At 45.2% G+C, this 19,468-nt stretch overlaps 1 protein-coding gene across 2 annotated transcripts in view; it reads left to right on the top strand.

The window, feature by feature from the left end:
- LOC110524486 (importin-13) overlaps positions 1-19,468 on the top strand; it is a 53,942-nt gene that overhangs the window by 19,002 nt on the left and 15,472 nt on the right. For both annotated transcript variants that reach the window (XM_036978289.2, XM_090235822.1), the window contains 11 exons: positions 462-605; positions 1,305-1,517; positions 1,616-1,869; positions 8,014-8,154; positions 11,795-11,936; positions 12,310-12,476; positions 14,644-14,764; positions 14,845-14,992; positions 15,732-15,913; positions 16,012-16,038; positions 16,499-16,633. In XM_036978289.2, the coding sequence (XP_036834184.1) occupies positions 462-605; positions 1,305-1,517; positions 1,616-1,869; positions 8,014-8,154; positions 11,795-11,936; positions 12,310-12,476; positions 14,644-14,764; positions 14,845-14,992; positions 15,732-15,913; positions 16,012-16,038; positions 16,499-16,633 (1,674 nt within the window). The remainder of the gene's footprint in view (positions 1-461; positions 606-1,304; positions 1,518-1,615; positions 1,870-8,013; positions 8,155-11,794; positions 11,937-12,309; positions 12,477-14,643; positions 14,765-14,844; positions 14,993-15,731; positions 15,914-16,011; positions 16,039-16,498; positions 16,634-19,468) is intronic.

Raw genomic sequence — 19,468 nt, 5'->3', positions numbered from 1 at the left:
GCAAGGAAGAGCTGTTTGATGAGCTGTAGCAGCAAGGAAGAGCTGTTTGATGAGCTGTAGCAGCAAGGAAGAGCTGTTTGATGAGCTGTAGCAGCAAGGAAGAGCTGTTTGATGAGCTGTAGCAGCAAGGAAGAGCTGTTTGATGAGCTGTAGCAGCAAGGAAGAGCTGTTTGATGAGCTGTAGCAGCAAGGAAGAGCTGTTTGATGAGCTGTAGCAGCAAGGAAGAGCTGTTTGATGAGCTGTAGCAGCAGGCAGCTCTTGCGCTACGTCAACTGGTATTTCAATCAATGAATAGGCTAAAAATGCATTTTCACAATGGAATTTATTTTCTTCTCCCAGACAATTGGCCGGTGGCAATTTTAGTAATCAACTTTTTTTGGGGGGGGCCAAAAGCCGGCTATTACCGGCTAACACACAAGCCCTGACACACACACACACCTAACCCTGTCTCTCTCCCTAGGTTCCTGAGATCCAGTACTTTGGGGCTAGTGCCCTCCACACTAAGATATCTCGCTACTGGTCTGACATCCCCTCTGACCAGTATGAGACCCTAAAGACTCAACTCTTCTCCCAGATCGCCTGCTTCTCCTCCGGGTCCAAGATGGTGGGTAGATGGATGGATGGGAGGATGAGTAGATGGATGGATTTATTAGATAAGGGATGGGCTACTTTGATGTGTGTGAGGGCCACAAAAAACACAACTCATCATGAGGGGCCACAGTGGCTCGTGGGTCTGCGTACCCACATTCATACCCCCCCACACCTTGCGAGCAAATCATTTTAGCGGCCCCCCTCGTTCCAGTGAAGGGAAAGAAAATCTGTTTAAAAATAGCACTTTTACAGCTAATTTCCTACAATTCTACACATTTTGCCGTATAGTGGAGGCAAATGTTTGCAGTTTTTAATATGATAACTGATGATCAGTGGGCCCCACCCCGGTCTGTAATTTGACCATGCTTACTACAAGTTTAGATAGTCTAGCGACCAGCTAACTTACTAATTTAAAATGTTTTTGCTGACATGGGCTAATTGAGTGACTGCTGATGCACAACCAAATTTCGAAATTGGACCTTGTACTCTATTATTCTAACTCTCAACAGTAATTTGAGACCCTGACAGAGTCCCCCCACCCCAAAAAAACACATTTTTAAAAATTGGTTCACGGGCCACCAGTTGCCCATCCCTGTATTAGATCATCATTGAAAATACATACAACTGGAGCTAAATGCCTTAAAAACCATCAAGTATAGTAAATAAAACGAAGTCATAGATTACAGTACGTCGTTGTGATCCTGTTTCCAAGGTGCTGACGCGTCTATGTGTGGCGCTGGCCTCCCTGGCCTTGAACACCATGCCAGAGGCGTGGCCAGGCGCCGTGCCAGAGATGGTACGTGTGTTCCAGGAGGAGGGAGGGGGGGTGGACGGCCGGGCAAGGTGTCTGGCCCTGCTGGAGCTACTGACCGTCCTGCCTGAAGAGTTCCAGACCAGCCGCCTGCCACAGTACCGCAAGGGACAGGTGAGGGACGCGAGAGACTGAGGGGTACCATAGGGCACGACAGACAGACACAAAGACAGACACACATCCATCTACTACTCACCACCCTCTGTCTGTAGGTGCGAGGTGCGTTGGGCCGTGAATGGGGGTCAGTGTGTCCACTCCTCCAGCAGCTGCTGCGTCGAGGGGACAGTCCCGGGGCAGTGAAGGCTCGTGTCCTGCGCTGTCTGTCCTCCTGGGTGCTGCTGGACGTCCCTCTCAGTGAGAGTGAAGGACTGGTGGAGGACTGTTTCACTGCTCTACCAGACCCTGAGCTGTTTGATACCGCCGTGGAGGCTATTGTCAACGCCATATCACAACCCGACTCCCAGAGGTGTGTAGATGGCCAGGGGAGGGTGCGAGTGTGTGCCAACCCAATGACTTCAGACAAACACACAAGGTGACACGCAGCCAGTGTCTGCATTATGGAGGAGGTGGAGAGTATTGTTTAAAGAGAACCAAGAGAACAACAGATTCAGATATGGAAGACCGAGACAGAGCAGGGATAGGAAGAGCATCAGAGGGAGAGCGAGATGGGAAGGGGGAGATGGCAGCCAAGAGCACAGTGTGGGCATGGGAAGGGTATATGAGAGAAAGAGATACTGTAGAGGGGAAATAGGGATGGAGAGAAAAATACAGGCAACGGAGAGTTGACAGAATTAAAAATGGAGGAAAGTTGAGGGAGATGGAGGGAATACAGGGAGAGCTAACAGCCAGGAGGGGAGGAGGGAGGGAAGAAGGGGGGGAGGCATTTCTCGGTTGGCTGGCATTACCATGGTTACAGAGATGGGGAGTGACGTCATTGAGCTCCAATGGTAGGCACCCAGTAGCCCCTCCCCAAGAGAAAGAGGGTGAGGTAGGGATGGAAAGAGGAAGGGAGAGAAAGATGAGTGAGGTAGGGATGGAAAGAGGAAGGGAGAGAAAGATGAGTGAGGTAGGAAAAGGTGCAAAATCCACCTATGGGCAGTTCTCACAGACACACACACACACACACACACACACACACACAAACACAAACACAAACACAAAGTACTGCTCTAGTCAACCTAATAGCTGGTCTCCTCAACATGTGTTTTTATTGTTCTAAAATAAGGCCAATTTACTGGTGAAGGCATGAATATGGCCCTCATATTAGTGCTGGGCGATATATCAAATTAATTTGATTAATTCCAATGTTAGTATTGCAAGAAACACGTTTTTCTAAATATATTTTTTGTTTTTATGAGCGTTTGTTCTCATTATCTTTTTGGTCTCGTCTCCTTCGCTCCATTCTGACAAGTACGGTAGGCCACTTGATTTCAACATCTTAACAATGTGGATAGTTTAGCTGCTGTTTAAACAGTTGGGGACGAACAGAAGGGTGTGTTCATAACAAAAACGGTTAGCTTGCAATGAGGTATGAGACTTGAAAGCCAGATCAGTGATTATTGCAACAAAAAAAATGCTTATGTAGCCTAGGTATAATTTCACGAGCCCTGAATTTATTAGATTATTGTTGACTGATTGAAATGCTTTATATTTTACCTTTTTTATTGATTGATTTATTTATTTCACCTTTATTTAACCAGGTAGGCTAGTTGAGAACAAGTTCTCATTTACAACTGCGACCTGGCCAAGATAAAGCAAAGCAGTTCGACACATACAACAACACAGAGTTACACATGGAATAAACAAAACATACAGTCAATAATAATACAGTAGAAAAAAAGGCAAAAAGGCAATAAATAGGCCATGGTGGCGAAGTAATTACAATATAGCAATTAAACACTGGAATGGTAGATGTGCAAGTAGAGATACTGGGGTCCAAAGCAGCAAGATAAATAAATACAGTATGGGGAAGAAGTAGTTGGAGGGGCTGTTCACAGATGGGCTATGTACAGGTGCAGTGATATGTGAGCTGCTCTGACAGCTGGTGCTTAAAGCTAGTGAGGGAGATATGTGTCTACAGCTTCAGTGTTTTTTGCAGTTCGTTCCAGTCATTGGAAGCAGAGAACTGGAAGGAAAGGCAGCCAAAGTAGGAATTGGCTTTGGGGGTGACCAGTGAGATATACCTGCTAGAGCGCGTGCTGCAATGGTGACCAGTGAGCTGAGATAAGGCGGGGCTTTACCTAGCAAAGACTTGTAGATGACCTGGAGCCAGTGGGTTTGGCGACGAGTATGAAGCGAGGGCCAGCCAACGAGAGCGTACAGGTCGCAGTGGTGGGTCGTATATGGGGCTGTGGTGACAAAACGGATGGCACTGTGATAGACTGCATCCAGTTTGTTGAGTAGAGTGTTGGAGGCTTTTTTGTAAATGACAAAGCCAAAGTTAAGGATCGGTAGGATGGTCAGTGTTACGAGGGTATGTTTGGCAGATAGGAATTGGAGATGTTTAATGTGAGTCTGGAAGGAGAGTTTACAGTCTAACCAGACACCTAGGTATTTGTAGTTGTCCACATGTTCTAAGTCAGAACAGGTGGGTGCGGGCAGCGATTGGTTGAAGAGCATGCATTTAGTTTTACTTGCATTTAAGAGCAGTTGGAGGCCATGGAGCGAGAGTTGTATGGCATTGAAGCTCGAGGTTAGTTAACACAGTGTCCAAAGAAGGGCCAGAAGTATACAGAATGGTGTCGTCTGCGTAGAGGTGGATCAGAGACTCACCAGCAGCAAGAGCGACATCATTGATGTATACAGAGAAGAGAGTCGGCCTGAGAATTGAACCCTGTGGCACCCCCATAGAGACTGCCAGAGGTCCGGACAACAAGCCCTCCGATTTGACACACTGAACTCTATCTGAGAAGTAGTTGGTGAACCAGGCGAGGCAGTCATTTGAGAAACCAAGGCTGTTGAGTCTGCCAATAAGAATGTGGTGGTTGACAGAGTCGAAAGCCTTGGCCAGGTCGATGAATACGACTGCACAGTATTGTTTCTTATCGATGGCGGTTATGATATCGTTTAGACCTTGAGCGTGGCTGAGGTAAACCCACGACCAGCTCTGAAACCAGATTGCATAGCGGAGAAGGTACGGTGGGATTTGAAATGGTCGGTGATCTGTTTGTTAACTTGGCTTTCGAAGACCTTAGAAAGGCAGGGTAGGACAGATATAGGTCTGTAGCAGTTTGGGTCTAGAGTGTCTCCCCCTTTGAAGAGGGGATGACGGTGGCTGCTTTCCAATCTTTGGGAATCTCAGACGATATGAACAGGCTAGTAATAGGGGTTGCAACAATTTCGGCAGATCATTTTTGAGAGGGTCCAGATTGTCTAGCCCAGCTGATTTGTAGGGGTCCAGATTTTGTAGTTCTTTCAGAACATCAGCTATCTGGATTTGGGTGAAGAAATGGGGGAGGCTTGGGCGAGTTGCTGTGGGGGGTGCAGGGCTGTTGACCGGGGTAGGGGTACTCAGGTGGAAAGCATGGCCAGCCGTAGAAAAGTGCTTATTAAAATTATCAATTATATTGGATTTATCTTTTAATTGTGCACCAATGCTTATTTCGAGAGAACATTTGTTTTTAAATTAGATATATATTTTGAATGTTTGAAAAAATCGAGATGATTTTTAGGCCATATCGCCCAGCCCGAAAACACTCAATTAGATTTGAAAAGGACTAACAGTTTGTATATGTGTTTGCATGTGCCTGTGTATGTGTTTGGCCACACTAGAGTCAGAGCAGAAGGATTATCACTATCTATCCCCAGTCAATTAGCTCAATCCTTCCTCCTTCCCTTTCCTTCACTTAGAAAGATTTTATCTCTCTCCCAGGCTCTCTCTTTCCCCCATTTTCCTCCCTTTCTCTCTCTCTGCCTTTTTCTCTACTCTGCCTATGTCTCCTCCTCCACCTCTCTCCTCCTTTTTAATTACAGTGACGCTCTGAGATGGGGAAATTAGTTGCCTGGCAACAGGATGCAGTTGGACCAATAGCATTCTCCCAAATGACTTGACTGTAATATGGTTAAACAGAGAGAAGGAGAACGGGAGGGAGAAAGGAGAAAGATGGAGGTGAAAAGAGAGAGAGGAGTCTTTCAAATTCATTTGAGTTTTAAGGGGAGGAGAAAGAAAAGCGAGAGAGAGAGCAGGAAGCGGAGGTCTGTGTGTCTGCGGTAGACAGTCTGTCTCAGTGGAATCTATAGGATGTCAGGTTTCATACAATAGAGAGACGCACATACTCATTCCCCAATGCCCTCTGAATAACACATAAATATACAGAAACACACACTAATGCATTAAATAACAGCCCACCCTGGGAGATTTAGTCATCATTCATTTTTAATGGGTTGACTTGGAGATGCAGGTCGTGTACTCTTAGCTGGGGGAAAGGGTTCCTTTGTGAAAGCTTGAGTGTGTGAGACAGAAGTAGAGAGAGTGTATTTTGAAGGTCGGGGGAAAGAGGAGGTTTGGAATAGGTGCTTTATGGTAGATTAATACTGTGTGTGTGGCTTGTTGTCATGCACGTGGTACAGCAGCCTTCATGATAATGTCAATAAGGGTACACATGAATATTCAGTAGTCATTACCAATGACACTGCAAGGTTGGGGGGGGGAAGAGTGATATTACCCAGAGCAAGTGTGGTTGTGTGTGTGAGCATGCCCAATGCAGACAGCAGGGGAACAGACGTATAGATGTGGGAGAATTAAATAGATGTGTGTGTCTGAGCGAGGGAGAGTGTATGTGTTGGTTGTGTGTCTGAGCGAGGGAGAGTGTATGTGGTGGGTGTGTGTATGTGGTGGGTGTGTGTCTGAGCGAGGGAGAGTATATGTCGTGGGTGTGTGTCTGAGCGAGGGAGAGTGTACAGTTGAAGTCAGAAGTTTACATACTCTTAGGTTGGAGTCAACCACTCCACAAATGTCTTGTTAACAAACTATAGTTTTGGAAAGTCGGTTAGGACATCTATCTACTTTGTGAATGACACAAGTCATTTTCCCAACAATTGTTTACAGACAGATTATTTCACTTATAATTCACTGTATCACAATTCCAGTGGGCCAGAAGTTTACATGCACTAAATTGACTGTGCCTTTAAACAGCTTGGAAAATTCCAGAAAATGATGGTCATGGCTTTAGAAGCTTGAGTCAATTGGAGGTGTACCTGTGGATGTATTTCAAGGCCTACCTTCATACCTTTTTCAAGGCCTACCTTTGCTTGACATCATGGGAAAATCAAAAGAAATCAGCCAAGACCTCAGAAGAAAAATTGTAGACTTCCACAAGTCTGATTCATCCTTGGGAGCAATTTCCAAATGCCTGAAGGTACCACGTTCATCTGTACAAACAATAGTATGCAAGTATAAACATCATGGGACCACGCAGCCGTCATACCGCTCAGGAAGGATACCCGTTCTGTCTCCTTGAGATGAACTTACTTTGGTGCGAAAAGTGTAAATCAATCCCAGAACAACAGCAAAGGACCTTGTGAAGATTCTGGAAGAAACAGGTACAAAAGTGTCTATATCTACAGTAAAACAAGTCCTATATCGACATGACCTAAAAGGCCACTCAGCAAGGAAGAAGCCACTGTTCCAAATCCGCCATAAAATAGCAAGACTACGGTTTGCAACTGCACATGGGGACAAAGATCGTACTTTTTGGAGAAATGTCTAAGCATGCTTCCAAAGCTGTAGCAAAGTGGCTTAAGGACAACAAAGTCAATGTATTGGAGTGGCCATCACAAAGCCCTGACCTCAAACCTATAGAACATTTGTGGAGAGAACTGGAAAAGCTTGTGTGAGCAAGGAGGCCAACAAACCTGACTCAGTTACACCAGCTCTGTCAGGAGGAATGGGCCAACATTGACCCAACTTTTTGTGGGTAGCTTGTGGAAGGCTACACAAAACATTTGACCCAAGTTAAACAATTTAAAGGCAGTGCTACCAAATACTAATTAAGTGTATGTAAACCTCTGACCCACTGGGAATGTGATGAAAGAAATAAAAGCTGAAAAAATAATTCTCTACTATTATTCTGACATTTCACATTCTTAAAATAAAGTGGTGATCCTAACTGACCAAAGACAATTAATTTTTACTGGGATTAAATGTCAGGAATTGTGAAAAACTGAGTTTAAATGTATTTGGTTAAGGTGAATATAAACTTCCGACTTCAACTGTATGTGTGTGTCTGAGCGAGGGAGAGTGTATGTGGTGTGTGTGTGTGTGCATCCAGATAGACAATAGATGCATTAGAAAGGGCTGAGACAGCAGAAAGAACAGACCAGAGTAATTGAAGCCTAGAGAAATGAAACAAAGCAACAGAGAGATGTAGCTGGTGAAAAGTAAAGATTGATGTGTTTGTGTGGCTGGGATGGGGTGGAGGGGAAGAGGGGGGATGTGTCTTCACAGGATCAGAGAAAGAATGGCTTGGGAAAAGATTTAGTTTGAAGTAAACAAGACAGCTATACGCCTCCAGTTTTTCCAATAGTACAGTATGTGAACTAACTCTCGTGTGCGTCTCTCTCTATCTCTTTCTCCTCCTCTCTCTGCATATCTTTCTGTCTCTCTCTGTAGGTATGTGAACACCCTGCTGAAGCTGGTTCCCCAGGTCTTGTCCCTGCAGGAGCAGCTGAGAGAGGCCATCCAGAACGGAGACATGGAGACATCACACGGAATCTGTCGCATTGCTGTCGCACTGGGCGAGAACCACTCCAGGTGTGTGTGTTTGTTGGTCCCCAAAAGGCCCTCACGAGTACACTAAACACAATTGTGTATGCGCTATCCCCTCTAAATCATCAACCAATCATTCCTTTCACTTCCCCTCCTCACACTCCTTGGTGACATAATTGATTAATTATCACAAACCAATCAAGAAATAATCAGATAAGATGACGTGTTCAGCTCCAAGTGCAGGCCAACTCAGGTAAACAAGCTGTTGGTTTGTTATTGTGTTGTTCTGCAGGGTCTCCCAAGGCCTCATGTCTCGCTGTGTATGTCAATATCTCCAGTCTGAACCTTTCACCTGTCACTCTATCTAGAGAACCAGCCCTGCCTGTCCCACCCCACCTCACCTCACTCTATCTAGAGAACCAGCCCTGCCTGTCCCACCCCACCTCACCTCACTCTATCTAGAGAACCAGCCCTGCCTGTCCCACCCCACCTCACCTCACTCTATCTAGAGAACCAGCCCTGCCTGTCCCACCCCACCTCACCTCACTTTATCTAGAGAACCAGCCCTGCCTGTCCCACCCCACCTCACCTCACTCTATCTAGAGAACCATCGCTGCCTGTCCCACCCCACCCCACCCCACCTCACCTCACTCTATCTAGAGAACCAGCCCTGCCTGTCCCACCCCACCTCACCTCACTCTATCTAGAGAACCAGCCCTGCCTGTCCCACCCCACCTCACCTCACTCTATCTAGAGAACCAGCCCTGCCTGTCCCACCCCACCCCACCTCACCTCACTCTATCTAGAGAACCAGCCCTGCCTGTCCCACCCCACCTCACCTCACTCTATCTAGAGAACCAGCCCTGCCTGACCCACCCCACCTCACCTCACTCTATCTAGAGAACCAGCCCTGCCTGTCCCACCCCAACTCACCTCACTCTATCTAGAGAACCAGCCCAGCGCTGCCTGTCCCACCCCACCTCACCTCACCTCACTCTATCTAAACAACCAGCCCTGCCTGTCTCACCCCACCCCACCTCACCTCACTCTATCTAAACAACCAGCCCTGCCTGTCCCACCCCACCCCACCTCACCTCACTCTATCTAAACAACCAGCCCTGCCTGTCTCACCCCACCCCACCTCACCTCACTCTATCTAAACAACCAGCCCTGCCTGTCCCACCCCACCCCACCTCACCTCACTCTATCTAGAGAACCAGCCCTGCCTGTCCCACCTCACCTCACTCTATCTAGAGAACCAGCCCAGCCCTGCCTGTCCCACCCCACCTCACCTCACTCTATCTAGAGAACCAGCCCTGCCTGTCCCACCCCACCTCACCTCACTCTATCTAGAGAACCAGCCCTGCCTGTCCCACCCCATCTCACTCTATCTAGAGAACCAGCCCTGCCTGTCCCACCCCACCTCACTCTATCTAGAGAACCAGCCCAGCCCTGCCTGTCCCACCCCACCTCACCTCACTCTATCTAGAGAACCAGCCCTGCCTGTCCCACCTCACCTCACTCTATCTAGAGAACCAGCCCAGCGCTGCCTGTCCCACCCCACCCCACCTCACTCTATCTAGAGAACCAGCCCTGCCTGTCCCACCTCACCTCACTCTATCTAAACAACCAGCCCTGCCTGTCCCACCCCATCTCACTCTATCTAGAGAACCAGCCCTGCCTGTCCCACCCCACCCCACCTCACCTCACTCTATCTAGAGAACCAGCCCTGCCTGTCCCACCCCACCTCACTCTATCTAGAGAACCAGCCCAGCCCTGCCTGTCCCACCCCACCTCACCTCACTCTACAGTGCCTTGCGAAAGTATTCGGCCCCCTTGAACTTTGCGACCTTTTGCCACATTTCAGGCTTCAAACATAAAGATATAAAACTGTATTTTTTTGTGAAGAATCAACAACAAGTGGGACACAATCATGAAGTGGAACGACATTTATTGGATATTTCAAACTTTTTTAACAAATCAAAAACTGAAAAATTATTCAGCCCCTTTACTTTCAGTGCAGCAAACTCTCTCCAGAAGTTCAGTGAGGATCTCTGAATGATCCAATGTTGACCTAAATGACTAATGATGATAAATACAATCCACCTGTGTGTAATCAAGTCTCCGTATAAATGCACCTTCACTGTGATAGTCTCAGAGGTCCGTTAAAAGCGCAGAGAGCATCATGAAGAACAAGGAACACACCAGGCAGGTCCGAGATACTGTTGTGAAGAAGTTTTAAAGCCGGATTTGGATACAAAAAGATTTCCCAAGCTTTAAACATCCCAAGGAGCACTGTGCAAGCGATAATATTGAAATGGAAGGAGTATCAGACCACTGCAAATCTATCAAGACCTGGCCGTCCCTCTAAACTTTCAGCTCATACAAGGAGAAGACTGATCAGAGATGCAGCCAAGAGGCCCATGATCACTCTGGATGAACTGCAGAGATCTACAGCTGAGGTGGGAGACTCTGTCCATAGGACAACAATCAGTCGTATATTGCACAAATCTGGCCTTTATGGAAGAGTGGCAAGAAGAAAGCCATTTCTTAAAGATATCCATAAAAAGTGTCGTTTAAAGTTTGCCACAAGCCACCTGGGAGACACACCAAACGTGGAAGAAGGTGCTCTGGTCAGATGAAACCAAAATGGAACTTTTTGGCAACAATGCAAAACGTTATGTTTGGCGTAAAAGCAACACAGCTCATCACCCTGAACACACCATCCCCACTGTCAAACATGGTGGTGGCAGCAGCATGGTTTGGGCCTGCTTTTCTTCAGCAGGGACAGGGAAGATGGTTAAAATTGATGGGAAGATGGATGGAGCCAAATACAGGACCATTCTGGAAGAAAACCTGATGGAGTCTGCAAAAGACCTGAGACTGGGACGGAGATTTGTCTTCCAACAAGACAATGATCCAAAACATAAAGCAAAATCTACAATGGAATGGTTCAAAAATAAACATATCCAGGTGTTAGAATGGCCAAGTCAAAGTCCAGACCTGAATCCAATTCGAGAATCTGTGGAAAGAACTGAAAACTGCTGTTCACAAATGCTCTCCATCCAACCTCACTGAGCTCGAGCTGTTTTGCAAGGAGGAATGGGAAAACATTTCAGTCTCTCGATGTGCAAAACTGATAGAGACATACCCCAAGCGACTTACAGCTGTAATCGCAGCAAAAGGTGGCGCTACAAAGTATTAACTTAAGGGGGCTGAATAATTTTGCACGCCCAATTTTTCAGTTTTTGATTTGTTAAAAAAGTTTGAAATATCCAATAAATGTCATTCCACTTCATGATTGTGTCCCACTTGTTGTTGATTCTTCACAAAAAAATACAGTTTTATATCTTTATGTTTGAAGCCTGAAATGTGGCAAAAGGTCGCAAAGCTCAAGGGGGCCGAATACTTTCGCAAGGCACTGTATCTAGAGAACCTGCCCTGCCTGTCCCACCCCACCCCACCTCACCTCACTCTAGAGAACCAGCCCTGCCTGTCCCACCCCACCTCACTCTATCTAGAGAACCAGCCCTGCCTGTCCCACCCCACCTCACTCTATCTAGAGAACCAGCCCTGCCTGTCCCACCTCACCTCACTCTCCTTAACTACTGACCTAGTTTACTTGGCTCTGTCCGTTTCTCTCACTTACTCTCTCGCTCCCGGTTTCTCTCTCTCTCTCTCTCAGAGCTCTTTTGGAGCAGGTAGAGCACTGGCAGGGTTTTCTGGCTTTGGTCAACATGATCATGTTCTGTACTGGGATACCAGGACACTATCCAGTCAACGAGACGACCAGCTCCCTCACACTCACTTTCTGGTACACACTACAGGTATGCACCCTAACCCCTGCACTGTAACCCAGTCCCCTACACTTTAACCCAGGACACTAATGTTACACCCTAACCCCTGCACTGTAACCCAGTCACCCTACACTTTAACCCAGGACACTAACGTTACACCCTAACCCCTGCGCTGTAACCAAGTCCCCTACACTTTAACCCATGACACTAACGTTACACCCTAACCCCTGCACTGTAGCCCAGTCCCCTACACTTTAACCCAGGACACTAACGTTACACCCTAACCCCTGCACTGTAACCCAGTCCCCTACACTTTAACCCAGGTCACTAACGTTACACCCTAACCCCAACTACCCTGTTCAGAATACCACCACTTAACAGCACACACTTTCTCTCTTTCCAGGACGACATCATGTCGTTTGACTCTGAGAGACAGGCGGTGTATCTGCAGGTTTATAGACCAGTGTATTTCCAGCTGGTGGATGTTCTGCTGCATAAAGCCCAGTTCCCCTCTGACCAGGAGTATGCATCATGGTCCTCAGATGAGAAGGAACAGTTCAGGATCTACAGGTACGTGTGTGTGTGTGTGTGTGTGTGAGGATTTGCTGACAGGTCTATTGGTCAGCAGGTGAGTATGTGTGATTGTACCAGCCTGTAAGTTAAGTGGCAGCTGAGAGGGCACGGATGAAAACATTTGTCTGAGTAACAGATCATCAGATGCTCAGAAGCACATTACTAACAGCACAGTATGAAATCAAGCACTGCTGTTAGTCCCTGCAGAGTTAAATGGTGCCTTCTATTTCAAATGCTCCGAATACAACAGGTGTAAACCTTACAGTGAAATGCTTACTTATAAGCCCTAACTAACAATGCAGTTTTTAGTAAATACCTACAAAAAAAGTAAGAGATAAGAAAAACAAATAATTAAAGAGCAGCAGTAAAATAACAATAGCGAGGCTATATACAGGGGGTACCGGTGCGGGGGCACCGGTGTCGTGGCAATTGAGGTAATATGTACATGTAGGCAGAGTTATTAAAGTTACTATGCATAGATAATAACAGAGAGTAGCAGCAGTGTAGAAGAAGGGGGGTGCAAATAATATGGGTAGCCATTTGATTAGCTGTCCAGGAGTCTTATGGCTTGGGTGTAGAAGCTGTTTAGAAGCCTCTTGGTCCTAGACTTGTCGCTCTGGTACAGCTTGCCGTGCGGTAGCAGAGAGAACAGTCTATGACTAGGGTGGCTGGAGTCTTTGACACTTTTTAGGGCCTTCCTCTGACACCGCCTGGTATAGAGGTCCTGGATGGCAGGAAGCTTTGCCCCGGTGATGTACTGGGCCATACGCACTACCCTCTGTAGTGCCTTGCGATCAGAGGCCGAGCAGTTGCCATACCAGGCAGTGATGCAAACCGTCAGGATGCTCTCGATGGTGCAGCTGTAAAACCTTTTGAGGATCTGAGGACCCATGCCAAATCTTTTCAGTCTCCTGAGGAATAGGTTTTGTCGTGCCCTCTTCACGACTGTCTTGGTGTGCTGATTTCAGGTGTAAACCAGGAATGCAAATTGTCACATATTGGCAAAATTCGCTGTTTTGAATCCAAAATAGGTGACCTACGTGATCCGATGAGAAAATATCACTACTGGCTGTAAGCGAACGAGTGATTAGCGTTTGGAGCAATACTGGCTGCTGTATCCAAGGCTCAGCCAATCGTTTACATAACAGCAGAATGCAGCGCATAAAGTAACGTTAGCTAGCTAATGTGGTTAACTAGCTAACGAACTAACCAGCTATTTTTTAACTAATGTTTTCCCTCTACAGTATGTGGTTATTTTTCAGAATGAAAGAATTAAGTAAAAACGAGGCGTTGCTTGTTGTTAAACAAGTGGATTCAGGAATCCAGTGTAGCTGGAGCTGGGCCTGGCTTATTAAACTGGATGCCATTATAGAGTTGAAAGGAACACTAAAAACTTTCCCTCTTTCTCGCTTTTGCTGGCATATTGTAGAACAGATGTACACTTTCTGCCTGTGGACAATGTAATAATGTGCAGTGTAGCCCAAAGATATTGTTTTGTTGTGTTGAACTTGACAGTAACACATGTGAGTGAGGGGGGTTATTACATGTTTTACTCAGTGAACGTTATCTTTGCACACATGTAGCCTTGTGCACTTGATAAATGTCTATAGTGGCCACTATAATAGAGCAAAAATAGAATGCCTGTTTGTTTGTTTCATTCTATTTCTAATTTAAGATGTTTTTTTCCCCCCAAGTGCAATATGTATGTGTGGTCACAAGCATTCAATTATAAAGGCTGTCATGGCTAACTGTAATATCAGTGTATTGTTTTTTTTCTCAAGACTTGAGTGTCATTTGCAGTAAAGTCTAGGCAACAAATAACATTGGATTGCTTTCTTTACATTTTTTTGCTGTGTGTTAGGTTCACAGTAACCACGTTTTATTTTACACACAGAGACTGATCATGTAGGTCATATCATTTGTTTAATTAGTTAAAGCCTGCATTTCCCCCGAGCAGGGACCTTTTGTATGTTTCAATGCAACAACAAAAAAAGTATCACTAGTTTGCATCCCTGGCAACACATGATTTGTACATGTTAACTCAATAGAAAAAAGCAGTGGACTAAAAAAGGAACCTTGTAAACACACCACTTTCCCCCATAGTATTGATAGTTCCACCTCTATAACAAAACCTTGCCTTCTGTTGGTAACACGTGTGTTCCAGGGTGGATATCTCCGACACTCTGATGTATGTGTATGAGATGCTAGGAGCTGAGCTGCTCAGTAACCTGTATGAGAAACTAGGACGAATACTGACCAACACAGAACAACCCTCATCATGGCAGGTACAGTGTGTACACACACACACACACACACACACACACTGAACACCCACGCACTGTCTGAAGCCGTTTGTCTCTTCCAGCATACAGAAGCGTTGTTATATGGGTTCCAGTCGATAGCGGAGACAATAGATGTCAACTACTCTGATGTCATCCCAGGCCTGATTGGACTCATCCCCAGAATTAGCATCAACAACATCCAACTGGCCGACACCGTTATGTTCACTATAGGTATTGATACGGTCATAGCTGTCATTTCTTTGTGTCTTGTTCATCCAGGGAATCACAAGGAGAAACAAAAAATTGGACAGGAAAAGTGTCAGGATTCACCTAGCTGTCATGATTTGGGGCTGTACAAATGTTTGATGTATTAGAATAATTGATTATGCTTATGTTATATTAATAGAAGGGGATGGGTTATAAGGTTTTAGAATTGTTCCACATTTGTTTTCTCATTCACTCAATCAATGTATGACTAAGACAGAACTCTGCAGGGGAGTGAAGGAGATAAGACTAGGTCAACATTCCACAATAAATCAACTTTGGGGGAAGGGGACATTTGCTGCTAAGTGTTTAGCTAACAATAAAGGCCCTGTTTATACAGCTTTGTAGGCCTGGTTTTGGTCCCAGGAGTAGAGGATGATGATGTAGGCAGTGACATCACCAGGGCGCGACTTGGGGTTTAATAAAACCACTTGGAGACCTTTTGTTGCATGCAGAACTTACTCAGAAACATGCGTGCTATGTTCTTGTTTGTCAACTTCTGTCTGCAATTGCATGAATAAAGGTTTTTGAATGATTTAATTAAAGATATTGTCATAATGCTAATTTCAACAATGAACCAATGATTGACAAAGGACGACGTAAGGAACGAACCCTAACAAAAGCATCAGACTCCTTTGTTTGTCTCCTGTAGCGTAGTGTTACTGTCTTAAATTCTTTCATCCACTGTGTTCCTCCCTCCCTGTAGGAGCTCTAGCAGAGTGGTTGGCAGACCACCCGGTTATGTTGAGTAGTGTTTTACCTCTAGTACTCCAGGCCTTGGGGAACCCAGACCTCTCTGTCTCCTCTGTCTCCACACTCAAGAAGATCTGCAGAGAATGCAAGTTCGACCTGCCGCCCTACGCTACAAATATAGTGGCTGTATCACAGGTTTGTGTGTGTGCTGTATATCACATTTCATGTTTTATTACATTTGCGTCAATATAAATAATTCTACTGATACATCTGCTATCCTCTCTTCTTCACAGGAGGTGCTGATCAAGCAGATTCACAAGGTCAGTTCTAGTCCTGTCTGTAAATAATGCAAGCCAAAATCCCAATGTGCCAACTCACTGGACCCACTCTAAACATGTATAATGAAAGTCTGGGACAGTGTCAAAATTCAAATAACTTTATTATCTGCGCATTTACTACATGCAACAATGAGCGTATTCAATAAAATAAAATTAAATAGAATAGCACAGGAAGTTTACACCAGACAATAGAATGAGTCAGCCCATTCTGTCATGAAAACAAAGAGCAAGGTTAGAGCTGGTGACAAGACTGATGGATGGCAGCTAGCAAGACAGCACTTACACAAAGAGTCACATTATCTTTCAAAGGCCTGGAAATGTATAATGTTCTCTCTCCCTCCTTCTTCCTCTCTCTCTTCCTCCCTCTTCCTCTCTCCCCTCTTCCTCCTCCTCCTCTCTCTTCCTCACTCTACCTCTCCTCCCTTCCTCTCTCCCACTTCAGACCAGTCAGTGTATGTGGCTGATGCAGGCCTTGGGCTTCCTGCTGTCTGCTCTGCCTGTGGAGGAGATACTGAGGAACCTGCACTCCCTCATTACACCCTACATACAGCAACTTGAGAAACTAGCGGATGAGACGGTACACACAGACACACACAACACACACTGTGGTAACTGTTAAAGTGGCATACTTTCCTCTCTATTGGACTGGGGCCATATGAACAGACCTTGTGTCTGCATGGATGCAACACTCTCTCTCTCTCTCGGTCTCTGTCTCTGTTGGACTGTGTCCATATGAACAGTTGAACATTTCTCTGTGGGACCAGATTGGCTTCATCACTAAGCAATGGGCTACTGAATCACAGGGACATAAGACACATCCACTCTGACACAGCACACACACACACACACACACACACACACCAGATTCTTACTTTATTAAATGTCACATCTAATGAATCTGGGCCTTCATATAGGAGCTAAAAATAGGGTTTTGACATTTTCTTAAAATAAGGAGCTGACATTAACTAAAAATAAGGATGTGACATTATCAGTGTTGAATTAGTCTCTCTCCCCTGATCTATTGTTCTGGAGTCAGCAGAGACCTGAGTGTCTGGGTGAAAAGAGATGTCAGTTCAAATGAAGAGTTTCATCTCTCTCTCTCTCTCTCGCTCTCTCTCTCTCTCTCTCTCTGTGTCTCTGTGTCTCTCTCTTTCTCTCTCTGGGGCTATATTGACATGGGAAATATATGTTAACATTGCCAAAGCATGTGAAGTAGATAATATATAAAAGTGTTATAAACGATAACAATGAACAGTAAACATTACACTCACAGAAGTTCCAAAATAATAAAGACATTACACATGTCGTATTATGTACAGTTGAAGTCAAAGTTTATATACACTTAGGTTGGAGTCATTAAAATTTGGTTTTCAACCACTCCACAAATGTCTTGTTAACAAATTATAGTTTCGGCAAGTCGGTTAGGACATCTACTTTGTGCATGACACAAGTAATTTTTCCAACAATTGTTTACAGACAGATTATTTCACTTATGATTCACTGCATCACAATTCCAGTGGGTCAGAAGTTTACAAACACTAAGTTGACTGTGCCTTTAAACATCTTGGAAAATTCCAGAAAATTGTCATTGCTTTAGAAGCTTCTGACAGGCTCATTGACATCATTTGAGTCAATTGGAGGTGTACCTGTGGATGAATTTCAAGGCCTACCTTCAAACTCAGTGCGCCTTTGCTTGACATCATGGGAAAATCAAAAGAAATCAGCCAAGACCTCAGAAGAAAAATTGTAGACCTCCAGAAGTCTGGTTCATCATTGGGAGCAATTTCCAAACGCCTGAAGGTACCACGTTCATCTGTACAAGCAATAGTACGCAAGTATAAACACCATGGGACCACGCAGCCGCCATACCGCTCAAGAAGGAGACGCGTTCCTAGAGATGAACTTACTTTGGTGGCTATGCTATACTAACTGAGTTTGTACATCGTCAAAGCTTTCCTTAAGTTTGGGTCAGTCAGTGGTCAGGTATTTTGCCACTGTGTACTCTCTGTTTAGGGCCAAATAGCAATCTAGTTTGCTATGTTTTTTTGTGAATTCTTTCCAATGTGTCAAGCAATTATCTTTTTGATTTCTCATGATGTGGTTGGGCCTAATTGTGTTGCTTTCCTGGGGCTCTGTGGGGTGTGTTTGTGAACAGAGCCCCAGGACCAGCTTGCTTAGGGTACTCTTCTCCAGATTCATCTCTCTGTAGGTGACAGCTTTGTTATGGAAGGTTTGGGAATTGCTTCCTTTTAGGTGGTTGTAGAATTGAACGTCTCTTTTCTGGATTTGTATAATTAGTGGGTATCGACCTAATTCTGCTCTGCATGCATTATTTGGTGTTTTACGTTGTACACTGAGGATATTTTTGCCGTATTCTCCATGCAGAGTCTCAATTTGGTGTTTGTCCCATTTTGTGAATTCTTGGTTGGTAGCGGACCCCAGACCTCACAACCATAAAGGGCAATGGGTTCTATAATCGATTCAAATATTTTTAGCCAGGTCCTAATTGGTATGTTGAACTTTATGTTCCTTTTGATGACATAGAATGCCCTTCTTGCCTTGTCTCTCAGATCGTTCACAGATTTGTGGAAGTTACCTGTGGCGCTGATGTTTAGGCCAAGGTATGTATAGTTTTTTGTGTGCTCTGGGGCAACGGTGTCAAGATGGAATTTGTGGTCCTGGCGACTGGACCTTTTTTGGAAGACCATTATTTTGGACTTACTGAGATTACTGTCAGGGCCCAGGTCTGGCAGAATATCTAGGTGCTGCTGTTGGCCCTCCTTGGTTGTTGACAGAAGCACCAGATCATCAGCAAACGGTAGACATTTGACTTCAAATTCTAGTAGGGTGAGGCCGGGTGTTGCAGACTGTTCTAGTGCTTCTGTCAACAACCAAGGAGAAGTGATTTTTATGTTGAAGAGAGTGGGGCTTAAGCTGCACCCCTGTCTCACCCCACAGCCCTGTGGGAAGAAATGTGTGTTTTTTGCCTATTTTAACCGCACACGGATTTTATGATGTTGTTGTATGTTTTTCCCCCAACACCACTTTCCATCAATTTGTATAGCAGACCCTCACGACAAAAATTGTGTCGAAGGCTATTTTGAAGTCAACAAAGCATGAGAAGACTTTGCCTTTGTTTTGGTTTGTTTGTTTGTTTGTTTGTCAATTAGGGTGTGCAGGGTGAATACGTGGTCTGTCGTACGATAATGTGGTAAATCCAATTTGACATTTGCTCAGTACATTGTTTTCACTGAGGAAATGTACTAGTCAGCTGTTAATGATAATGCAGAGGATTTTCTCAAAGTTGCTGTTGACGCATATCCCACGGTAGTTATTGGGGTCAAATTTGTCTCCATTTTTGTGGATTGGGGTGATCAGTCCTTGGTTCCAAATATTGGGGAAGATGCCAGAG

This window comes from Oncorhynchus mykiss, chromosome 5, assembly GCF_057628025.1.
Source record: "Oncorhynchus mykiss isolate SJ-2025 chromosome 5, ASM5762802v1, whole genome shotgun sequence".
Lineage (NCBI taxonomy): Eukaryota > Metazoa > Chordata > Actinopteri > Salmoniformes > Salmonidae > Oncorhynchus > Oncorhynchus mykiss.
The sequence above is the reverse complement of the archived record's forward strand: the minus strand, read 5'-3'. Positions and strand labels throughout refer to the sequence as shown.